The following is a 20,349-nucleotide window of genomic DNA, read 5'->3' on the forward strand; positions in this document are numbered from 1 at the left end:
AATCATTCTGGACTTCTCCAAAGGTCTAGGATGGCTGACGGGGCGGCCCTTTAGTCAATCAGGTCCAGGCATATAACTTTTGACGGTTTGCCTTTACTTGTGACTTCTGCAACATTTTCTGCTTTTAATAAGAATGACGTGACTTCGACTGAGAGCTTCCTTGCCTTTCTCAGGTTAGGCCTTTTTATATTATCTCTCACTAGGTCCTACACAAACTGTCTGCCAAATTGCTCAATATTTGGACGCCATGTCCATTCTATCGTGGTGGGTATAAACACCGAGAAGGAGTGAAGGCCACTTTGCAGCATAGGTTAATATGACGCTGAATGCTTGCACTGGAAATCCTAGAGGAGCATTACAAAAATGTCAATAGTGGCTATATTGTTGTTGTAGCAGTGTGTTGTTCACTGGGGCGGCAATCGTTGACCATGAAGAACTCCATCGGTTCAATCCGGTACGTACAACCAGCTGCCACGGGATTGTGGTTATGACTTTAATGATGGTGTAAAGCCTTTAAACATTTTTAATTTTGTACGAGTAGATTTAGCTTAGCGGTAAGCTACAAAAAAAGGCATCCTTAATGGGATGTTCGAGGGAAAATCTGGAAAATCTATAATAAACCCAAAAGGCAAATTTTCAACCCATTCTCACCATTTAGGGTTCCCATAAACCGTCAGCAAAGGAGACTATTCATCACACACAGTTACAGTTCCAGTTCCTCGCAGCTGGTTGTTGTTGTAGCAGTGTGCTGTACTCCATCGGGCCAATCCTGTACGTACAACCGGCTGCCATGGTATGTGCAGTATACGAGTATACATGCAAAATTACATTTTTAAAAAATTTTTGCCTTTTTAAACATTTGTAATTTTATTGATAATAATATTGGAGAAGTTTTATCGTTATATGCATACAAGGAAAAAAAAAGCAAATTTTTATAGCCAACATTTTGGCTGTTGTTTTTGTTTTATTGTAGACTAAGCGATATCGCTCTGCGAAGCTGTAAGTTTTAATTTCTACCCAGCAAAAAATATAAACATCCCTTCTCTTTAAATTAGAGGAGCATCAGAATCCAAGTGATAACTACGCACCGGTGAAAATCTCAAGGGTGGATATTTAGAAGGAGTTATATCAAACTCAGATGTAGTTTCGATCTTATTACGAACTTGCACTATCGAATAGTGTAGCCAAGCCAATTGAGCAAACTTACGCTTCGACGTATGCAGTATGCGGAATTCAATACAGTACTTGGTACTGTTGCAGGATGCCTCATCATACACGGAACTGCCACGACGATGTCGGTTATATGTACCGCCTGCAGGATTTCTTATGAATTTTGATTGCTGCTGTTGCTTTGCAAGGACAACGGTGATGGTGCTGCCGAATAAACGATAATGACCCTTAATGATATCAGGGCGTAATTGTTGCAAGTTCTTCAATCTGGTCACACCTTGTTGTGGTTCATCGGCATTGGTCATCATGAATACTGTACCATCGGGTAGGAAACGCAAATACCGATAATACTCAACCAGTTGCACAGGACGATAGTATTGATCCTGAAAACTATTTTCTCCCATACGAATGTAGGTAGTTTTGCTGATGTAACAACCATTGAATAGCACCCGTTCGCGCTCTATAAACATTTGTCTCCAGCTAGAATATTTCGGTATTATGGGGCATTGATCATCCAATTGCGATGGTTTCTCTTCATCATGATCAGAATGAGTGAGGCTGCCAACATTGTGTCCCCAAACTCTGCGAAAAGTAAAGAGACAGATGTTTTATTCATTCAGAGATTATAAAAAAAATATATTAAACATATTGGGTTGCTCAAAAAGTAATTGCGGATTTTTCATATAGTCGGCGTTGACAAATTTTTTCACAGCTTGTGACTCTGTAATTGCATTCTTTCTTCTGTCAGTTATCAGCTGTTACTTTTAGCTTGCTTTAGAAAAAAAGTGTAAAAAAAGTATATTTGATTAAAGTTCATTCTAAGTTTTATTAAAAATGCATTTACTTTCTTTTAAAAAATCCGCAATTACTTTTTGGGCAACCCAATAATATACAAAAAAATTAATATTTCATTAGTAATAAATGGACAGATTTGAAGTCTTGGGAAAGCCAAACCCCCTTTTGTGAACCCCCTATGCATAAAGTATGACGTGGTATAAAATGCAGAAATAATTACTATTGATGTGGTTTGCTGTGTCATAGGACTACCAAGTGTTGGCCTATCACATTTGCACATAATTTTTATGCGCATGGGTTTATGCTCTTGTTTATGTTCCTACACAATATGTAAAAGTTTGTGTGTTTGCTTGTCGCTCTTTTAAAATCCCATAAAGCTTACATTCATTTAATTTCATGGGAAATTATCAGGCCCCTAACGTTTCACACTATGCATAAGAAGTGCTTTTTTTAACATAATTCAAAACAAGTAAAAGCGTGCTAAGTTCGGCCGGGCCGAATCTTATATACCCTCCACCATGGATCTCATTTGTCAAGTTCTTTGCCCGATATCTTTTTATAGGCAAACAAAAGATAATGGATAAGAATGGCTACGCTTTTGGAGCTATATCAAGTTATGAACCGATTGAACACGTGATATCTACGACACTATCCTCCATTCCACCCCCTCTAGGCGGCATAGAGATCGTATCATATGCGGACGATTGTACGGTCATGGCATCAGGCCCCCCATCCATTGATGACATCTGCGATAGGTTGAACGAATTTGCCTCATATTTCGCTGCAAGAAATCTGAAGATATCTGCCACCAAATCTTCAGCCACATTGTTCACTACAAATTTAATGGTCGATGGAGAAATGATTTCAACCATCAAGTGTCCCAAAATACTTGATGTCACATTTGACAGCTCTTACACATTCTCCCCACATGCCACAGCAATTTGCGATAAAGTCAAAAGTAGAAACAAGGTCCTCAAGTCACTTGCTGGCAGCACTTGGGGTGCAGACTAAGCAATCCACAATCCCATGGCAGCCGGTTGTACGTACCGGATTGACCCGATGGAATCCTCCATCGGCAAGGGCTGCCATCTCGGTGTACAACACACTGCTACAAGAACAAGAAGAGAGAACTAAGCAATCCAAAGGCAGCCGGTTGTACGTACCGGATTGACCCGATGAAGTCCGTCATCGGCAAGGGCTGCCGCCTCAGTGTACAACACACTGCTACAACAACAAAGAAACCTTGATGACGACGTACAAAGCATTTGGCCGGTCTGTGGTAAGTTATGCAGCGCCAGTGCAGCTATGTGACACGCAGTGGAATAATATTCAGATCTGTCAAAATGCCGCCCTCCGAACTGCGACGGTCTGTCTCCCCAATTCTCATGTGGACCACCTGCATCAGGAGACAATGATCCTACCAGTGCAAAGACATAACTACATGCTGTCTAAGCAGTACCTTTTGGGCTGTTATCGCAGAGACCATCCAAATCATCATCTTATGGATAGACATTCACCGCCCAGAAGCCTTAAGGTAGATCTACATGATCTAGAGCGTGAGGTTCAGCGCTATAAGAGAGAACCTCTAGATAAAGCAGCATACAAAGCAGGTAGCAGATTCGGTAAACGGCTACCGGGTGAATGAAGTCTTTGAAGAACGACCGCCTCCCATTGCACCTGAAGAAATTGATCTTCCACCGGCAAACCAGAATAGTTCTGGCTCAATTACGTTCCGGCAGATGCAGCCGCCTCAACTCCCACAGAGCAAGAATTGATGCCGACGTGCAAGATGTATGTCCCGATTGTAACCAGGGACCGCACGAGACACGTCACCTGTTAAACTGCCCAGCCAGAACAACTCGACTCGGACCCAGATCCCTGTGGACGCAGAAGGAAGATAGAAAACAACAAACTGTTACAACAACAACAACATGAACCGGTTGGGGCCACACTATATAGCTGATGGAGACCAAAAGGTCAGAGCGCAAAATTTCCGGCGAATATAATAAGAATTGGTTCCTATAGTGACATAAGAAGTAAAACCTGGACATATGTTTATATGTGAGCTATATCTGGTTATGGAACAATTCAGACCCTATTTAACACGTATGTTTAAGATCATAGAAGTCGTTGTACAAAATTTCAGCCAAATCGGATATGAATTGCGTCCTTTAGAGGCTCAAAAAGTATAATCACCAGAGCTATATTGGGTTATAAACTTATTTGGACCATACTTGACATAGTTGTTAAAAGCTATGACACACCACTTCGTGCAAAATTTCAGACAAATCGGAAAAGAATTGCGCGCTCTAGCGGCTCAAGAAGTCAAGATCCGAGATCGATTTATATGGGAGCCATATAAGGTTATAAACCGGTTTGAACCATACTTGGCACAGTTGTTGGAAGTCAAAGCAAAAATGTCAGCCAAATGGGATAAGAATTGCTCCGTCTAGTGGCTCAACAGTCAAAAATCGAGATCGGTTTATATGGGAGCTATATTAGGCTATAAACCGATTTGGATTATACTTGGCAAGGTTATTGAAAATCATAACAAAACAACTCACGCAAAATTTCAGATAAATAGGCTAAGAATTGCGCACTCTAGATGCTCAAGAAATTAAGATCCAGTATAGCCCATTTACAATCCCTACCGACCTACGCTAATAGGAAGTATTAATGCAAAATTTCAAGCGCCTAGCTTTATTCCTTCGAAACTTAGCGTGCTTTCGATAGAATGACAGATGGGCGGACAAGGCCAAATCGACTCTGCTGGGGCTCACATCAATATCTCGATGTGTTTCAAATGGAATGACGAAATTATCCCCATCCTATGATGGACGAGACATACTGCTAGACAAGAGCAGTATTCTTCGGCAGTGTAGAGACTTTTAACAATGTAAAGACCGAAATGAGGCCGAAAATGGAGAACAACTCACATGTATGGGCTGGAGCTTCAAAATCATCCCTGGAGCACTGGACCGTGTACAGAGGAGAGCGATGGCGTTGATTGGGGACAGTGGGGTATCTAACTCTATTACCTCCCTTCATCATCGTCGCAATGTGGGTTGTTTGGCGCTGTTCGTCTGATATTCGTCTTCTTATCCAACTGTATGTCAGGGATACTAGACATTCCAGGAACTCACACCCGTTTGTAATTGATAGGACAGCGGACCGCACAATGCATTATAGAGAGAATTCTTATTTCGCCTGAACCATTCGTATGTGGAATCGACTTCCAGCTAATGCATTCCACACCCACTTTGACATCCAAAGATTTAAGACAAATGTCAATAAGCACTTTCATGCTCAAGCCGACAACCCATTAAAACCTTTCCTTGTTGAGAATTTATGTCCAAAAACTACAATTTTGCCTCTTCACCTTAGCCTAGCACCTTCACATGAAAATGTCGCTACTACAACAACAACCTTAGTCTAGAAAATTTGGACTTTTACTTACTTGACACAAGCCAAACGCCAAATTTCTTCATCTCGTGCCATCAAATACATGCCCTTGCAAACAGCAGCACAATGTTCCAATGAACGCAAATCTAATTGATTGGAAACCACCCAGCGCATTATGTATAACAAAAGCTCTGGCGGCAATTCTGAAATATGCATTTCCGTGGTGATAGTACCCGGATCACGGCTGCTCATTATTAATTTTCCCTGAAAGTTTCGGGCTAAATCATTTTGAAATTTCTCATATAAATCATCGATAACATCCTCCTCGGAAAAATCGGGAATCTCATTAGCCTTTTGTGTGCTTGCAGTATTTGTGCGCAATTCCTTTGATTGCAAGGTGTTTGTTGATTTTTGATGTTCATAGTAGGTAAATTCGATATTTGGGTCAATTTGTACAGCCTTGCGATAAAATGGTATGGCATCGTAGACTTTACCGCGTTTTTCCAACTCCACGGCTTTGTGGAAGTAGCTTTTTGCTAAGGCCTCTTGGTCTCCGCCAATGTGTGTGGCGGTCAGAGGACTTTCAACATCTTCAGCTTCTTTTGAGGCGGCAACGGCAACATGTTGCAATTCATCTTCTGGGGCTTGTTTTTGTTGCAGCTCTTTTTGCCAGTTGGTGCGAAAATCGTCCAATGCGGAATTGAAGTCATTTGGCATGGACTGGAACGCTTCTAAAGATGATCCCAGATTGTCATCTTCTCCATGGGCACCGCCCCCGCCTGAATCATTGATTCCAGCACCTCCACCACCACATGGTGAGCTGGACATAATTGCAAAATGCTTGCGGTAAGTACTTAGATTAGGCCTACTTTTAAAAGTTTCGTTCTTTACACACTTGTACGCAGTAAAGGTCTTTTACACTGACTCCAAGCCGTCTAGTTCACGGTCGGTATATCGGCATATAATAAAAGGTGGAGCGTACTGATGCTCGAAGAGGTTGGATGTTAAAATGTTTTTGCGTGAATTTTTCTTGGAAACAGGCAAAAAGTTTTGATACTCGCAACAACTCGTGGTCATCATCCAAAAACAGTTATTTATTTATTCGCTCTGTAGTTTATTTTTTTGTAAATGTAAGCAATGGAATGAGATTATACTTTGGTCTGGTTGTTTTATAATATTATGAAGATATACTATATTTTTAAAAACACTTTTTCATTCGGTACAAGTTTTTTTTTAATTATACGAAATTTCGATATAAATTTATTGCATTTTGTTGAATTGCGATTTAGATTTATTAGACACAATATACTTTTTCTCTACATAGATTTTGCACCGGCCCTTTTTTCTTTATAGTTTTCCATGACCTTGTTACCGTGGGTTGTTTTGAAAGGACACACACGTTAGCAATTCTGCGTATTTATATCAGCTGTATTTGTTGACAAGTCAGTCTGAGTCATAGATACTAGCCGATTGTGAAATTATTAACGGCGGCAGACTTAATGATTATTAGCGAGGCAGATAAATAGAAGGTAATAAGATATATGTATTTACAGGTAGAATAGGTTGCCCAACATAAGATTGAGTGCACTATGTGTCAAAATCAGCGAGTGCAACTCTGATTTTGTGTTATTTACGAGTTCAGGCCATTTTTCGTTTTTTTTGTGATATAGTTCTTACCTACAATGCACACACACAACCAAAACTCGTTGAGAGATATCGCGAGACAAAATTTACTCAGCTGTTTGCTATATGGTACCTCTTCGTTATATCATGGAAGTTGCCTGACAACAAAAAGATCCCCATGAACAATTTTCTTGTGGAAATGTCAAACTTGTACTGCCTTTCCATTTCTGAGGAAAAAAATGTAACAGTTTTTATTCACTATTTCCATTACGTTGTTGTTGTAGCCACATGTTCATATGGTGGTGGCGATCCCCGTCAAGCTCCTGTGTGAACAAGCCAGATCCAGTCCAAAGGACCGATCGCCGCGAGAACAAGGTTGCCAATGGTTATTTTAGGGCGTACCTTAGGGTTTAGGGTTATTTAACGCACCTTATCACATCGAGCATCATATGCATTCAGTATTTGTGCAAAAGCCGATGCCGCCCGGCCTCTCACTGAGACACTCCACTCGATACCGCTGATTGCCCGTGACTGCCGTAGCAGGTACTCCGTATGGATTTAATAAGGAGGTCTTGCGCGAACAGCTGTTAACAGCCGTCCAGGTTTGACGGTATTAAGATGCCAGATTTTTATTTGCATTCTCTTTGTTTTTTATCCTCCTTTCTGCTCATTTACGCACACGTATGCACACACACACACAAGGCGGATTTAAAAAGGTGGTCTCACGCGAACAGCTGTTAACAGCCGGCCAGGTTTGATGGTATTAAGATGTCAGATTTTTGTTTGTACTCTCTTTGTTGTTATCTTCTTTCTCGCATATTCTCTGCTCATGTATTTCTTTGTGTGTGTCTGCAAAACGCCGATCAGCTTGATGACAAGATGGCGGATTGCCACGTATGATTTGTAGTTTTTGTACAAATGAGACCAACTTTAATTTCTTCTTGAAATCTGGATTTAATGGCTCGATCATCTTCTTTGCCTTTATAAAATCAGCTGACGAGAGCCTCAAATCCCGATTTAATAAGCAGTGTAAACGGGATTCAAATGTGCTTCAATGCTGCTGTCTTTATTGAGTTTTCCTGTTTGTCTTTAGTATGTGTTTTGACGAAAAATAAAGTCCATCGGATTTCGCAATAATTTAATGGTTATTTTCAATGCGAATGAAGTCAGTACTTAGTTTTTAATTTTTTTAAAGTTATTTGGGCCAATGTAAACGTAGTATTACATTTATTTATTAATTTCCACTTTCACACCATCCCTGAATGGGTCTATTATTTTCCGTTACAATTTTGACACACGTTAAACAGCAACAACAATCAAAGTGCAGTCGCAGGTAAACAATTTAGAGTCTTAATTTTAGACAAATTAAAATAATGGCAAATTTAAAGACAACGAAACGAAACTCATCGCAATATTCTGCAATGACCAGTTCGATTAACGCCAAGAGATTACCTACAACTGTCGAAATGGTTAAAGACGGCTTAATAGAATTACACACAAGCAAGGGAACGAGCCTTCAAAAACTTTCATCCTATATTGCAGGAAAATATGTCATCAATTTAACCGCAAGGCGAAAGAGCCTCATTAAGAAGCATTTAAATGAGTTGATTGAGTCCGACGATATCATAAATGTCTCTGGCAAAGGTTTGGTTGGTAGTTTTAAAATTTCCAATATAAAAAAATTCCGTTCTAAACTCGAAACAACAAAACAGCCTGTGAAACGTAAGGCCTTCAAGGAAGAAGAGGAAACTGGAAATAATTCGCCTCCAAAACGTAAGGCACGCAATAAAGTAAACTCTGAGCTGTTTATAAAGAAATCTCCAAAAGAGGAGGAAACATACACTCCTAAACGAAGTAGATCGTCGGTGTTTGATACTCCGATACAGGTTTCGCTATCGGAAGCATCGACACTACGTATTTCTACACCAGCAGGAAAAAGAAGTAACTATGATTCTACTCCCAAAAGGTTGTCGTTGCCACTTAAAAAGAAACGACTTGTTGATAGTTTCTCGAGTTAAGCATTTTCATAATTTGGTCAAAAATCTATGGATAATACCTATTATAGTACAACGTTAAGAGGTCAAACGAGGTCTTTCCAAATGAATCCAGTGAAGTTTTTTTCTTTAATTTTGTTAATTAAATGTACTCTATAAAATGTATATACATAAATATTATAATAATCGAGTTATATTTTTGCTTACTATGGCATGGCGAATAGTTTACATCAAGAATATCTTTATAAATTAGTTAGAAAAAGTGTTTGCATGCATTTCTAATTTTTCAAAATATTTTGTTATATTTTTGTGGTGAATTTAGAAATGTTGCAGGTATTTATTTGTAAATTTTTTTGTTTATTGTGTGAAAAAAAAATTATATTAATTTGTTAATAGTCGTTAATAATTTATACTGTATTTTTCCCTTATATTGATTTTAAATTGTTATACAAGAATTGTCTCATTTGTTGCATTGGATTATTACAGATCTTTGTTAATTTATATATTTTCAAATTTTTTTTTTAAATACAATTTCTAATTCAAATGTCAAATAATCTATAACTTGATATTAATAGAAAAACACATATTGTGGTCAAACGCAAAAATGAAACAGGTGAAAAGTTCGGTTTGACTAGTCCTGTATATACACTCAACTATATATAGGGCGACCATGATAAGAACCAGTTCCGTCCCAATCCCATGGCATCCGGTTGTACGCACCAGATTGACCCGATGGAGTTCTTCATCTGCAAAGGCTGCCGCCTCGGTGTTTAACACACTGCTGCAACAACAATCAGATCATACCACTTTTCTATAGTTCTCTCTATTTACTGACCATAAGAATTCATAACCTCTCAAAGCTGAATGCATATCAACATGCCACCATCTCTGTGGTTTTCGTAGTTATCATGAGAAGCTCAACTGGGAGCTGCCGGGCCCATCCACAGGTTCCGGATAGTGGAATATTCCGTTATTAAAAGCAGTAAATGGATAGTGGAATGTTCCGTTATTATAAGCAGTAACAATCAACGGTATCGAATAGAGAGTCTCAGTAGGAGACAGGGCGGCGCAGGCTCTTGCTTACATACTAAGCACCTGTGATACTTGATCAATGGCCATACGTTGCCGCTGCAATCGGTTGTTGTAGCCACATTAGTATGTGGAGTTAGGTATCCTCAAGCTCCATCAGTAAGCAAGTTTATTACACTCCATAGGACCGATCGTAATGAAAACGCCAAGACCATTGTTTATTTAAAGGCGCCAATAACACACTTTGTCATATCGAGTATCTCAGGCACTAAGTATATAAAAGCAAGTGTTGGTGCCATCCGGCCTCTCCCTGAGTCTTTCCATTCGACGTCGCCGATAAGTCGCGATAGCAGTTATGTCGTAGAACGTTTATGTTAGCCAGAGCTAACTTACCGATGGGAGGTTGAGAAAGATCGTACCGCCAGATTCAAATATATGTCTTCTACAACAACAATAATAACGGAGGCCACCGTAGCGCAGAGGTTAGCATGTCCGCCAATGACGCTGAACGCCTGGGTTCGAATCCTAGCGAGACCATCACCTCCTAATGTTGGCAACATTTGTGAGGTATATGCCATGTAAAACTTGTCTCCAAAGAGGAGTCACACTGCGGCACGCCATTCGGATTCGGCTAAAAAAGGAGGCCTCTTATTATTGAGCTTAAACTTGAAACGGACTTCACTCATTTGTATTACGAAGTTACAGAACGCTTGCGAGCTTTTTGTGTAGGGTATATACACTTCACTATGACCGAGCGAATAAGGTGCGGGTTGCAGATTTGCAAAGGCCCTGCGGCCGAGTGTTTCGCGAAAGAGTACATAATTTAACAAGGGTCTGGTGATACGTGCATTGACTGGCCATTGGAACACAGGGGATGACGATCTTCTGCATAGTCGATTGCCCCACAATTGCAAGTAGAGAGCACATGATTATGGGTGAACACTTCTTTTCGTGTCTGCATTCCCTCGAAGCACTCATCCCTCCCGTTATACTACTGTGAAAGTGTTTGACCGAAAAAAGCTCTCATCTATGAGAGCTCGTTGGTCTTCTATTCCTTTTTTTTCGACTCATGCGATACCTCATGTAAACCAATCGGACTAAGGGGGATTCTTGTCATTGTAAGTCGATCCTACCATGTTCCTCGCCTTCGCCCGTCTGTCGAAATCACTATAGCGGTGAAACGAGTGAAGACATCCGCTTGAAATTATGCACATATACTTCTTAATCATGTAGGTTGCTGTTTTGTAGCAGTTGTTCACTGAGATGGCAGTCCTTGCCGATGAAAGACTCCATCGGGTCAATCCGATATGCACAACCGCCAGCCATGGGATTGTATTGATGTAGGTATTTGGGTATTGCAAATGGGCTATATTGGTTCAAATATTATAGCTTCCATATAAAGTGGTCCTTCGTTTTGACTTCCACGAGTGGTTTGTTCCAAATCGGTCTATAACTGAATATAGCTCCCATACAAATCGACCTCCCTAATAGTCTTCTACGGTGCCTAGAAGCTTCAATTTTTGCTGATTTGGCAGAAATTTGGTATGAAAAATACACATATGCTCATTTGTAAAATTTTAACAATCGCAAGTAAATTTTTTACTGAAAGTTAAATTTCTTGATAATACTTAAGAAAAATTAAATTAACATACGATGTTTTTACAAAAAGCATGACAATAATTTATATATATATAGCAACAAAAAGTATAACAAACAATATTGTAATTGCATTAATGTCAAATGCCATAGATGGAATATTTTATTTTTTTCTTAACTAAAATAACGAGTTCAACTTGAACTCAGATCATGCAGCAAATCTGGTGTATTTTGAATACGTCGCAACCGCTTTCTTTTATCTGACAATGAAGTACGCGGTGTCATTTCAACGTCTGCTACGGTTGGTGACCGACTTGCAGATTTTGATTTACGAGGAGCAAGTGGGAAACGAAGTCTTTCAATAGGCGTTGATGCCCTAATGGGCACCATTGGGCTATCTAATTCTCTTTGAAAATTTCGTTGTAAAATTCTATTTTTTAGTACATTCAGGTTTTTTGATTTGCCTGGTTTGCGTCTAATAACAGGCACTTCTTCTGTGTATTCATATACTTGACTACTGGGAGGTGGAATACATTCTTCTAATGTAATAGCCTCATTTTGTGTTGGAGTTGGTATGGGTGCAGGTGGCCTTTTTCTAAGTGTTGGAAGTTGTGGCGGCGGTAGTACATTTAAATGTTTCTTTCTCTTGCCAGGAGCTGGAATTCGTTCTTCCAATTCGTAAACTTGGCTAGGGGGCAAGGGATCTTGTAAAGCTGTAGCTGACACAGCCGGCAGTTGTTTTTTCTTTCGTTTAGATCGAACATTGACGCTTCTTTCGAAACTTTTCTTATTTGTAAGTTTAAAGTGCCCCCGTAGACCTGTTGCTGTTAAGTTTGTAAGTTCTTTTGATTCCATTAAGGCCACAAGATGCTTCTTAGCAAAGTTTACTCTCCGTTTACTTAGGTCTAGGGAATACTTTTCCTCTATATATGTGTATATAGAGCGCAAAGTTGTTCCTGTATAATTATAAACTGGAAAATTTTCAATTTCATTTTATAGATATAAAAGATTTTACCTTTGCGTTGGTCTGATTGTAACAGGGCTTCATTAACCATTTGAACAGTAGTGGGTAACTTTCTTTTGGTTTGGTTCGATACGGGTGCAGACATTTTTAAACCCAAGGTATGCGTTCCTATCCAACAAAAATTACAACTGTTAACAACCTCGCAAAATATTCCTTCTCTTTTATTCACAATAATTGGTGATCTCGATTTTTGCTAATAGTAATATTTTTATTTTATTTATTTTGCTTTTGTTTACTATTTTTGAGATATGCATGTATGCGTCCCATAGTATAACGGTATATTTGTTGTGATCTAGTCGCTAAACGTCACAAGGTCTAATACACAGGAGGTTCCCACAATGAAATCAGTTGATATGAGCAGAGAATGTGCGAGAAAGAAGATAACAACAAAGAGAATGCAAACAAAAATCTGACATCTTAATACCGTCAAAACTGATTGGCTTGTAACAGCTGTTCGCGTGGGACCACCTTTTAAATCCGCATTGCAGCTCCGATTTGCGAAATCCGACAGACTCTTTTCTTTGTCAGAACACAGGATTCACTAAGGTTGGGTCACTTGAAAAAACATAAAGTGGATAGGCCCCATGAACATCATTAAGAATGTCAAATCTGTCGATTAAAAATGTCATCAAATAGGGGAAAACGTAAACAAAGAATTAATATAAAGGAGAACAAGTTGATATCCTCAATGCCAAGTAAAAAATGTACGTAGGCTGATCCCTTGGCTTTACTTTATTCATTGAATCCTGGTCAGCCAGGATGCACTTATAAGGTGAAGTCATGCGAACAGCCGGGTACAATTTTTTTATATGTTTCATGGCGAAACAATTAAAGGTGGTCTCATTTGTACAACAACCACGAATCATGTTTGTTGGCTGTTCAAATCCCAGTCAGGGAAAATCATTGCAAATAAAATCTTCGATAATTAATGTTGATTTGGAAAATAAATAAAAATAAGCCTCACTCTAAAAGTTAAAAAAAAAACATTAGGCAAATAAAAATTTATTTTTATTAATGACGTTGATAATCGAATTTTAAACTTTTTTTAGTCCCTATTTAGTCACTCATGGGTATATATCGCCAAGTGGCAGTTTTCTCCCGTACCGAGACACTATTTAGCGTAAAAAATCATATCGCCTGAGATTGTTTTCAACTTCCTTGAGTGCAGATTTAGTGACTCGCACGATAGAAAATGTTTGCAGGGAAAGAAGATAACAACAAAGAGAATGCAAACAAAAATCTGGCCGGCTGTTAGCAGCTGTTCGCGTGAAACCACCTTTTTAAATCCGCCTTGTATATGTTTTGATTTTACAGTAAATATTAATGTCAAAGGCTTGATAACACAGCTGTGATTTTTTTCTAAAATCTAAATAAATAACCATTTTGATATTTCAATTTACGACATTTGCCACTCATGGTAGTTTCGTTGGGGGTAGGTGTTTGTTGTTGTGCTATTGACGCCGCCTCTTAATTGTATCATGTATTGAAGCAGATTTGATCGGCCCATTTCGTGATCATTTAATTACATTTGCAAATAAAACTGTGCGACATTTATCTTGATGCAGCGACATCTAGCTACTATTTTGCTCATAGAACTCAGTACCACTGTACGGAATTTGTTCGTGACGATTTTTTATAGAGTGTTTTGACAGCTGTTCGTGTGAAAAGTCAAAGTCAGTACTAGGCCTAAGAGTCAAATAGCAGTGGCAACAGTTTTTCTGGACTAATTATCTCCGAATTGTTAAATAAAAACTCTTGAAATTCTTGTAAATACAAATAATTAAACAATACAATAATAGTAAAAGCATAGACAATTTTATTATAATAAAGATTATTAAAGCTTTGACATAAATGTACCATATGTCGCCTGTCCCCAGTCCCTGTAGCAACGTGCTGAAAATGTTGCAGTTTCTTTGCATCATGTTGATAAAGTTGCCGGTGGTATTGCTGCAACATTGTTTGAGTTGTGATTTTGACATTTGACAAGTAAACAACTTGGAAAAAGTGTTTAAGTTATTGGATAGTGAATAAAATAAACCACACAAAAATCATGACTGAGGTCCGAGAAATAACCATAGTGGTCAAATGGAGTGGCAAAGAATATCCCATAACAGATTTAACCGACCAGGACACTGTAGCTGTGCTACGCCATGAAATATTCAAAATGACCCAAGTTCGACCGGAACGCCAGAAGCTACTAAATTTAAAATACAAAGGTAAACCTACTACGTTATAAAACTAAATAACTAATGACTCCTTTATTTTACAGGCAAACCGGCGGAAGATAATCTCAAGTTGGGTAATTTAGAATTGAAACCGAATTTCAAGCTGATGATGGTCGGTTCAACTGAGGCGGACATTGAGGATGCTTGCCAAAGACCCGATGACATTGGCGAGGTCATCGACGACTTGGAAGATAATGATGAAGAAGAATCCTTACAGAATTCGGCCATATATTTGGCAAAAATACAAAAGCGCATCAAGGATTATACCATTACCGAGCTAAATCCTCCAAGGCCAGACAAGCATTTATTAGTATTAGATATTGATTACACGCTCTTTGATCATCGCTCGTCAGCCGAGTCGGGTGCGGAACTGATGCGCCCCTACTTACATGAGTTTCTTACGTGTGCCTATGAACACTATGACATTGTCATTTGGTCAGCCACTGGCATGCGTTGGATCGAAGAGAAAATGAAATTGTTGGGAGTATCCAGCCATCCGGCGTACAAAATAATGTTCTATTTGGATTCACATGCAATGATATCGGTACATACGCCCGACCGAGGTGTTATAGATGTCAAACCTCTGGGTGTTATTTGGGGTTTGTATCCCCAGTATTCGGCTGCCAATACAATTATGTTTGATGACATACGGCGCAATTTTCTCATGAATCCACGTTCGGGTCTACGCATTAGACCTTTCCGCCAGGCTCACTTAAATCGCAGCACCGACAAAGAGCTTTTAAAGCTATCAAAGTATTTAAAGGATATAGCCATCAATTGCAAAGACTTTTCCAAATTAAATCATCGCAAATGGGAACACTATGATCCACGCAAATAGTACCACAAAAATTGTCTTCCTTTTTCTTAATTGTCCACTATGTTATCGTCTTTTTTGATCTAATATGACGTTGCGCATCTATGCATTTTTGGCTTCAAATACAAGTGCTCTTAAAGGAAAAAGAAACCAAACGACGGATGGCAGGTTGTCAATTTTGAAATCAACATATTCGAGACCAACACCAGGTAAGAGAAGAAAAAGAAATTAAAAGAAAAATATTGTAGTATAAATTCAGAGTAGGAAATTGTTGGCCATGAAAGCATGAGTTGTTGTTGTTGTAGCAATGTGTTATATACTGAGGCGGCAGCCCTTGCCGATGGAGAACTTTATCGGGTCAATCCGGTACGTACAACCGGCTGCTATGGCATTGCTTCAGATCTTGTTGCAGGAATCAAATGGAGCGGTCCATATTGATTATGCAGTTAGATTAGTAGGTTTTTGCGGGCATGTAAAGAGGTGATTGGTATCATGGGGCCATGTAGGGCAGATATTGAGGATGACATCGTTTAACCTTGAGAGATATTCGTTGTTACACCAACCGAACTTATTTGGGCCAGAGTAGCTCTGGTATTCCTAGGTCGTTTCCTCTCATCATCTTCTATTGAAGGGGGGCGTCGTCTAAGGACTTTATTTGGCTCATACAATGAAGTCCTGGTAAATATCCTGCAAGCCCGTTCTGTGTGAGAAGGTTCTGAGGGGATTATCCCTAAAACTCCAGATACTGCTACTGACGTGTCTAGCTAGGTTCTAACTCAGTAGCTCGGAAATTCGGAACTATTATCTTTGTTTTGTATTTGAGGACTTGGTCTTCTCGTGTGGGTGATCGATGTTTGTCATATGTAGGCATCCCGTCATAATTGTCGTTGTTGTAGCAGTGTATTGTACACTGAGACCGATGAAGGACTCCAGGGATTGGCCCGTCATAGTCTCAGGGCTGCGTTCCAACAGGTCTCTAGGTTCCTCCATTGCGTACGGCTCACTCCTGCTTCCTATGTTGTTTCTGTTTTTGCCTTATTGCAGACTGTAGAAGCATGGGATTACGGCAAAAAGAGCCTGTCGATGGTCACACTTAGGATCTTCGTGTGAATTACTGTCCGAAACATGCTGAGTTACTAATTAAGATAAAGATTTCTGCAGAAGCCTTGGGGCCATCGGGGAGGAAGGAAGTATAGACCACATGCCGTGTTTGTGTCACGCACTGAATCTTATTTGTTTAAAGATTTTTCTAAATTAGCGGATCCCGACTTATTAACCTATTAAAGTGATCTGTCTGCTTGAACGGTAGAAACTAGAAGGCATCTTCCTTCTCTGGTTTCTGTGGCATCACAATGGACTTAAAATTGAGCCTTATTGCAGACTGCACTAAAACCTAACTAACTCCCATGGATGGGGCGAACTTCACACTCGGAGAGATTTGTGAGACTTTCAGCAATGCAAAATTTCATTTGGAAGAGGAGTGATTCGTCTGCAAGGCGCTAGAACTGCAGCACCAGTTTGAACTCGCCATTTGAGCAAGTTCAGACGAGAAAAATCAGAATTCTGCTCTATGGGCTGCAAAAGCCAGTCTCCTCCGGACCATCATCAGAGTCCGCCTTTCCTACGGACAGCGCGAAGTTAAAGACCTTTTGTTGCAATGACCAGTCAAGAATCCCATCAGTAGTCTCAATCCCATGGCAGTCTGTTGTACCTACCGGATTGATCTGATGGAGGCCTTCATCGGCAAGCGCTGTTGCCGCTCTTTTAAATAACCAATAGCCATCCTGTACCCGCGACGATCGGTCCTTTGGACCGGAGAGAACTTGTTCACCTACAAGAGCTTGACGAGGATCGCTAACTTCACATGTAAAGTGGCTACAACAACAACAGTAATAACAATTAAGTCCCAGGATTAGTGAATGGTATGGTACCTCAGCCCCACGATTAGTGAAGTCGTGTCTCGCGAAATATCTGGCCACAAGGTCCTTTCCGCCTTGTTGTAGCACACATCAATAGTTTACGACTTATTCGCGCGGTCATCTTAGGAAGCATACACCCTACCAAAAAGCACGTACACGATGGGTTCACTGATTCCGTATCACGATGTGCGCTTTACAACGATCCATTCCTGTTCAGCTTGTCGGCAGTCTCGTTCCCCGCCATCCCTTAATGGCAGAACCTGGTAGTCTTCCTTATGGTTTGAAGAAGCTCCTTCCCAACACGGGATAGCTGTGAGTACCACACATCAAACGTGCTGGAACTTTAACCATCGATCTGCGTGGTTTTCCACGTTATCGCGAGAAGCTTCCTGGCACGGCATAGCTGTGAGCACCACACTGGCTGGAACATTGAGGTCGCATCTGTGTGGTGTTCATTGCTATCACGAGAAGCTTAGCTGCGAGCCACCGAGCGCGTCCACAGGTTGCGGATAGTGGAATGCTCCACACGGAGTAGCCGCAACGGCAGTCGCGGATAATCAGCGATATCGAGCAGAGAGTCTCAGTGAGAGGTCGGGCGGCACCAGCTCTTGCACAAATACTGAGTGTCTATGATGCTCCATATGACAAGGCGAGTTATTGGCGCCTTTAAATAACCAATGGTCACTCTGTTCCCGGGACATCGGTCGGACCGGAACGAGCTTGACGAGTATCGCTACCTCTACATGCTATGTGGCTACAACAACAACGAGAAGCTTAGCAGGAAACTACCGGACGCGTCCACAGGTTGTGGATAGTGGAATGCTCCATACGGAGTAGCTGCAACGGCACTCGCGTACAATCAGCGGTATCTAGTGGAGAGTCTCAGTGTGATGAACACCACATAGAACGGAGTTCAAAGTTCCAGCCTGTGGGTATTTAATTAGGTGCACCGCATATAGCATGCTGCCAACCCCAAGCAGAATAGAAAAGTGCTCAAAATTTTAGAAGCGCCAGGTTTCTTACTTTTCGTTGCCCCACAATCAGCAAATAGGTGCAAACGCCTACGATTTAGCAAGGCATTCAGTGCCTCTCTTGGAGCACTCCTCCTTGCTCCAGATATCAGCACCGCCGTAATAATCCTTTACAGGGTATAGTTTTCCAGAGCCCTATGCTACAACAGACATATATTGTGAAAATCGGCAGAACCACCACCTCAAATATCCTATGTACCGTCCCCGACCTGAGACCCTTAATCCTTCCTATCGATTTGCGACAGGAGAATAAAGCATTCACTCCCTTTTTAGCCCTTTCCGACGCTCGAAGCTCCTTATCCAACTTAGTCTATGGTTAAGAATTATGCCTCGGTACTTGGCCTCAAGAGAAAGGGAGATAGAGAGAGAGGGACAGAGAGAGAGGGAGAGAGAGAGGGAGAGAGAGAGAGAGGGAGAGAGGGAGAGAGAGAGAGGGAGATAGAGAGAGAGAGAGGGACAGAGAGAGAGGGACAGAGAGAGAGGGAGAGAGAGAGGGACAGAGAGAGGGAGAGAGAGAGGGAGAGAGAGAGAGGGAGAGAGAGATGGAGAGAGAGAGGGAGAGAAAGAGGGAGAGAGGGAGGGAGAGAGAGAGAGTGACAGCTTTACCCTATACAGGACGTGTCCTCTGAATACACACAACTTTCGCTACCTGTTGAAAAGTACAAGCTCAGTTATCCTAGGGTTTATGCCAATTCCATTGGTCTTCGCCCATCCAAGTGGTTTAACAAGGCACCTTTAAATAGGTTCGTAATAGTAGAGAGAAATCGTACACTTTCTCCTGAAAATCCCATTAATAACCAGCAGGTGTGAGAGAGGATAAAATCACTCCTTGCGGAGTTCCTCTGGCCACTTTGTGGTAAATATGAAACTTTAAAGTAAAGTGCATTCTTGGGAGCCAAAATGCATGCTCGATTTCTCAAATTTGACTTTCTATGCACGTGGATGACGCAATTTTTATCCGATTTGGGTACTATTGTCAATGTGGATTTGGAACGGCCTAGTATTTTATAAAGGCGAGTTTGTGATACATATTACGGCCAAACGCCTAAGTGGAATTTAATGAAATTGTCATCAATCGAAAGGTATTTTTCCAGAGATGTGCAGAATATATATGAAAATTAATTTTCCGGAACGAAAAGCCATGAAAATGTGGAAATGATTTTTAATAAAAGAAGAAGGAGCGAAAACATAGCAAATTGTTGCTGGTTTTTTGCTTAAGTATCCGTTATTTGTGTGAATGCAAATGCAAATTTTGCCCATGAACATTCCATTCAAGTTCAGCGTCATAGGAGGACATTCTAAACTCTGCGCTACGGTGGCCTCCATATTTGTGTGAATACATTGCCGTATTGTGGGCGCATGAGAAAATTCTGAGTAAGAAAAGCAACTGGTAGTTATGTGAGAGAAAGAGTATCACTATTTAGGTGAGGGCATGGTGGGGGTGTGATGTGCGTGGTACTACTTGGCATATAGGACAGTCAATCACAGATGTTTTATTTTAGTTGTTGTTGTTGTAGCAGTGTGTTGTACATTGAGTGTAATCGATAGCAAGTTTTCAATCGATTGTCGACATTAAAAAAATATCCTTACCTCTTACAAGTATTATAACATCGTCTGCGTAGCAGACGGGTTCAAATTCCTCCCAGTCAGCGTAATTGGTTATTTATGGTGGTCACCCATAAGAGTGACGATAAAGCAGTTCGCTGGATGTCCTACCTTTTATCATG

At 40.5% G+C, this 20,349-nt stretch overlaps 4 protein-coding genes across 4 annotated transcripts; 2 read left to right on the plus strand and 2 right to left on the minus strand.

The window, feature by feature from the left end:
- Positions 1-929: 929 nt before the first annotated feature.
- LOC106082807 (F-box only protein 9) lies at positions 930-6,796 on the minus strand. Its single transcript, XM_013245541.2, has 2 exons — positions 5,423-6,796; positions 930-1,752 (listed from the first exon to the last, which is right to left on the minus strand). Exons 1-2 carry the CDS (start codon positions 6,193-6,195, stop codon positions 1,047-1,049), a joined length of 1,479 nt encoding a protein of 492 aa, XP_013100995.2. The 5' UTR covers positions 6,196-6,796; the 3' UTR covers positions 930-1,046.
- A 1,567-nt stretch (positions 6,797-8,363) lies between these two features.
- On the plus strand, positions 8,364-9,008 carry LOC106082799 (histone H1, early embryonic-like). The gene has a single exon (XM_013245532.2). The coding sequence runs from the start codon at positions 8,364-8,366 to the stop codon at positions 9,006-9,008; it is 645 nt and encodes a 214-aa protein (XP_013100986.2).
- Positions 9,009-11,754: 2,746 nt separating this feature from the next.
- On the minus strand, positions 11,755-12,807 carry LOC106082800 (histone H1-beta, late embryonic-like). The gene is made up of 2 exons (XM_013245533.2): positions 12,625-12,807; positions 11,755-12,565 (listed from the first exon to the last, which is right to left on the minus strand). The coding sequence occupies exons 1-2, from the start codon at positions 12,716-12,718 to the stop codon at positions 11,802-11,804; spliced, it is 858 nt and encodes a 285-aa protein (XP_013100987.2). The 5' UTR covers positions 12,719-12,807; the 3' UTR covers positions 11,755-11,801.
- A 1,797-nt stretch (positions 12,808-14,604) lies between these two features.
- LOC106082795 (ubiquitin-like domain-containing CTD phosphatase 1) lies at positions 14,605-15,830 on the plus strand. Its single transcript, XM_013245527.2, has 2 exons — positions 14,605-14,849; positions 14,903-15,830. Exons 1-2 carry the CDS (start codon positions 14,684-14,686, stop codon positions 15,694-15,696), a joined length of 960 nt encoding a protein of 319 aa, XP_013100981.1. The 5' UTR covers positions 14,605-14,683; the 3' UTR covers positions 15,697-15,830.
- Positions 15,831-20,349: the final 4,519 nt, after the last annotated feature.

The sequence above is a fragment of the Stomoxys calcitrans genome, chromosome 2, assembly GCF_963082655.1.
Source record: "Stomoxys calcitrans chromosome 2, idStoCalc2.1, whole genome shotgun sequence".
In the NCBI taxonomy this organism is placed as follows: Eukaryota; Metazoa; Arthropoda; class Insecta; order Diptera; family Muscidae; genus Stomoxys; species Stomoxys calcitrans.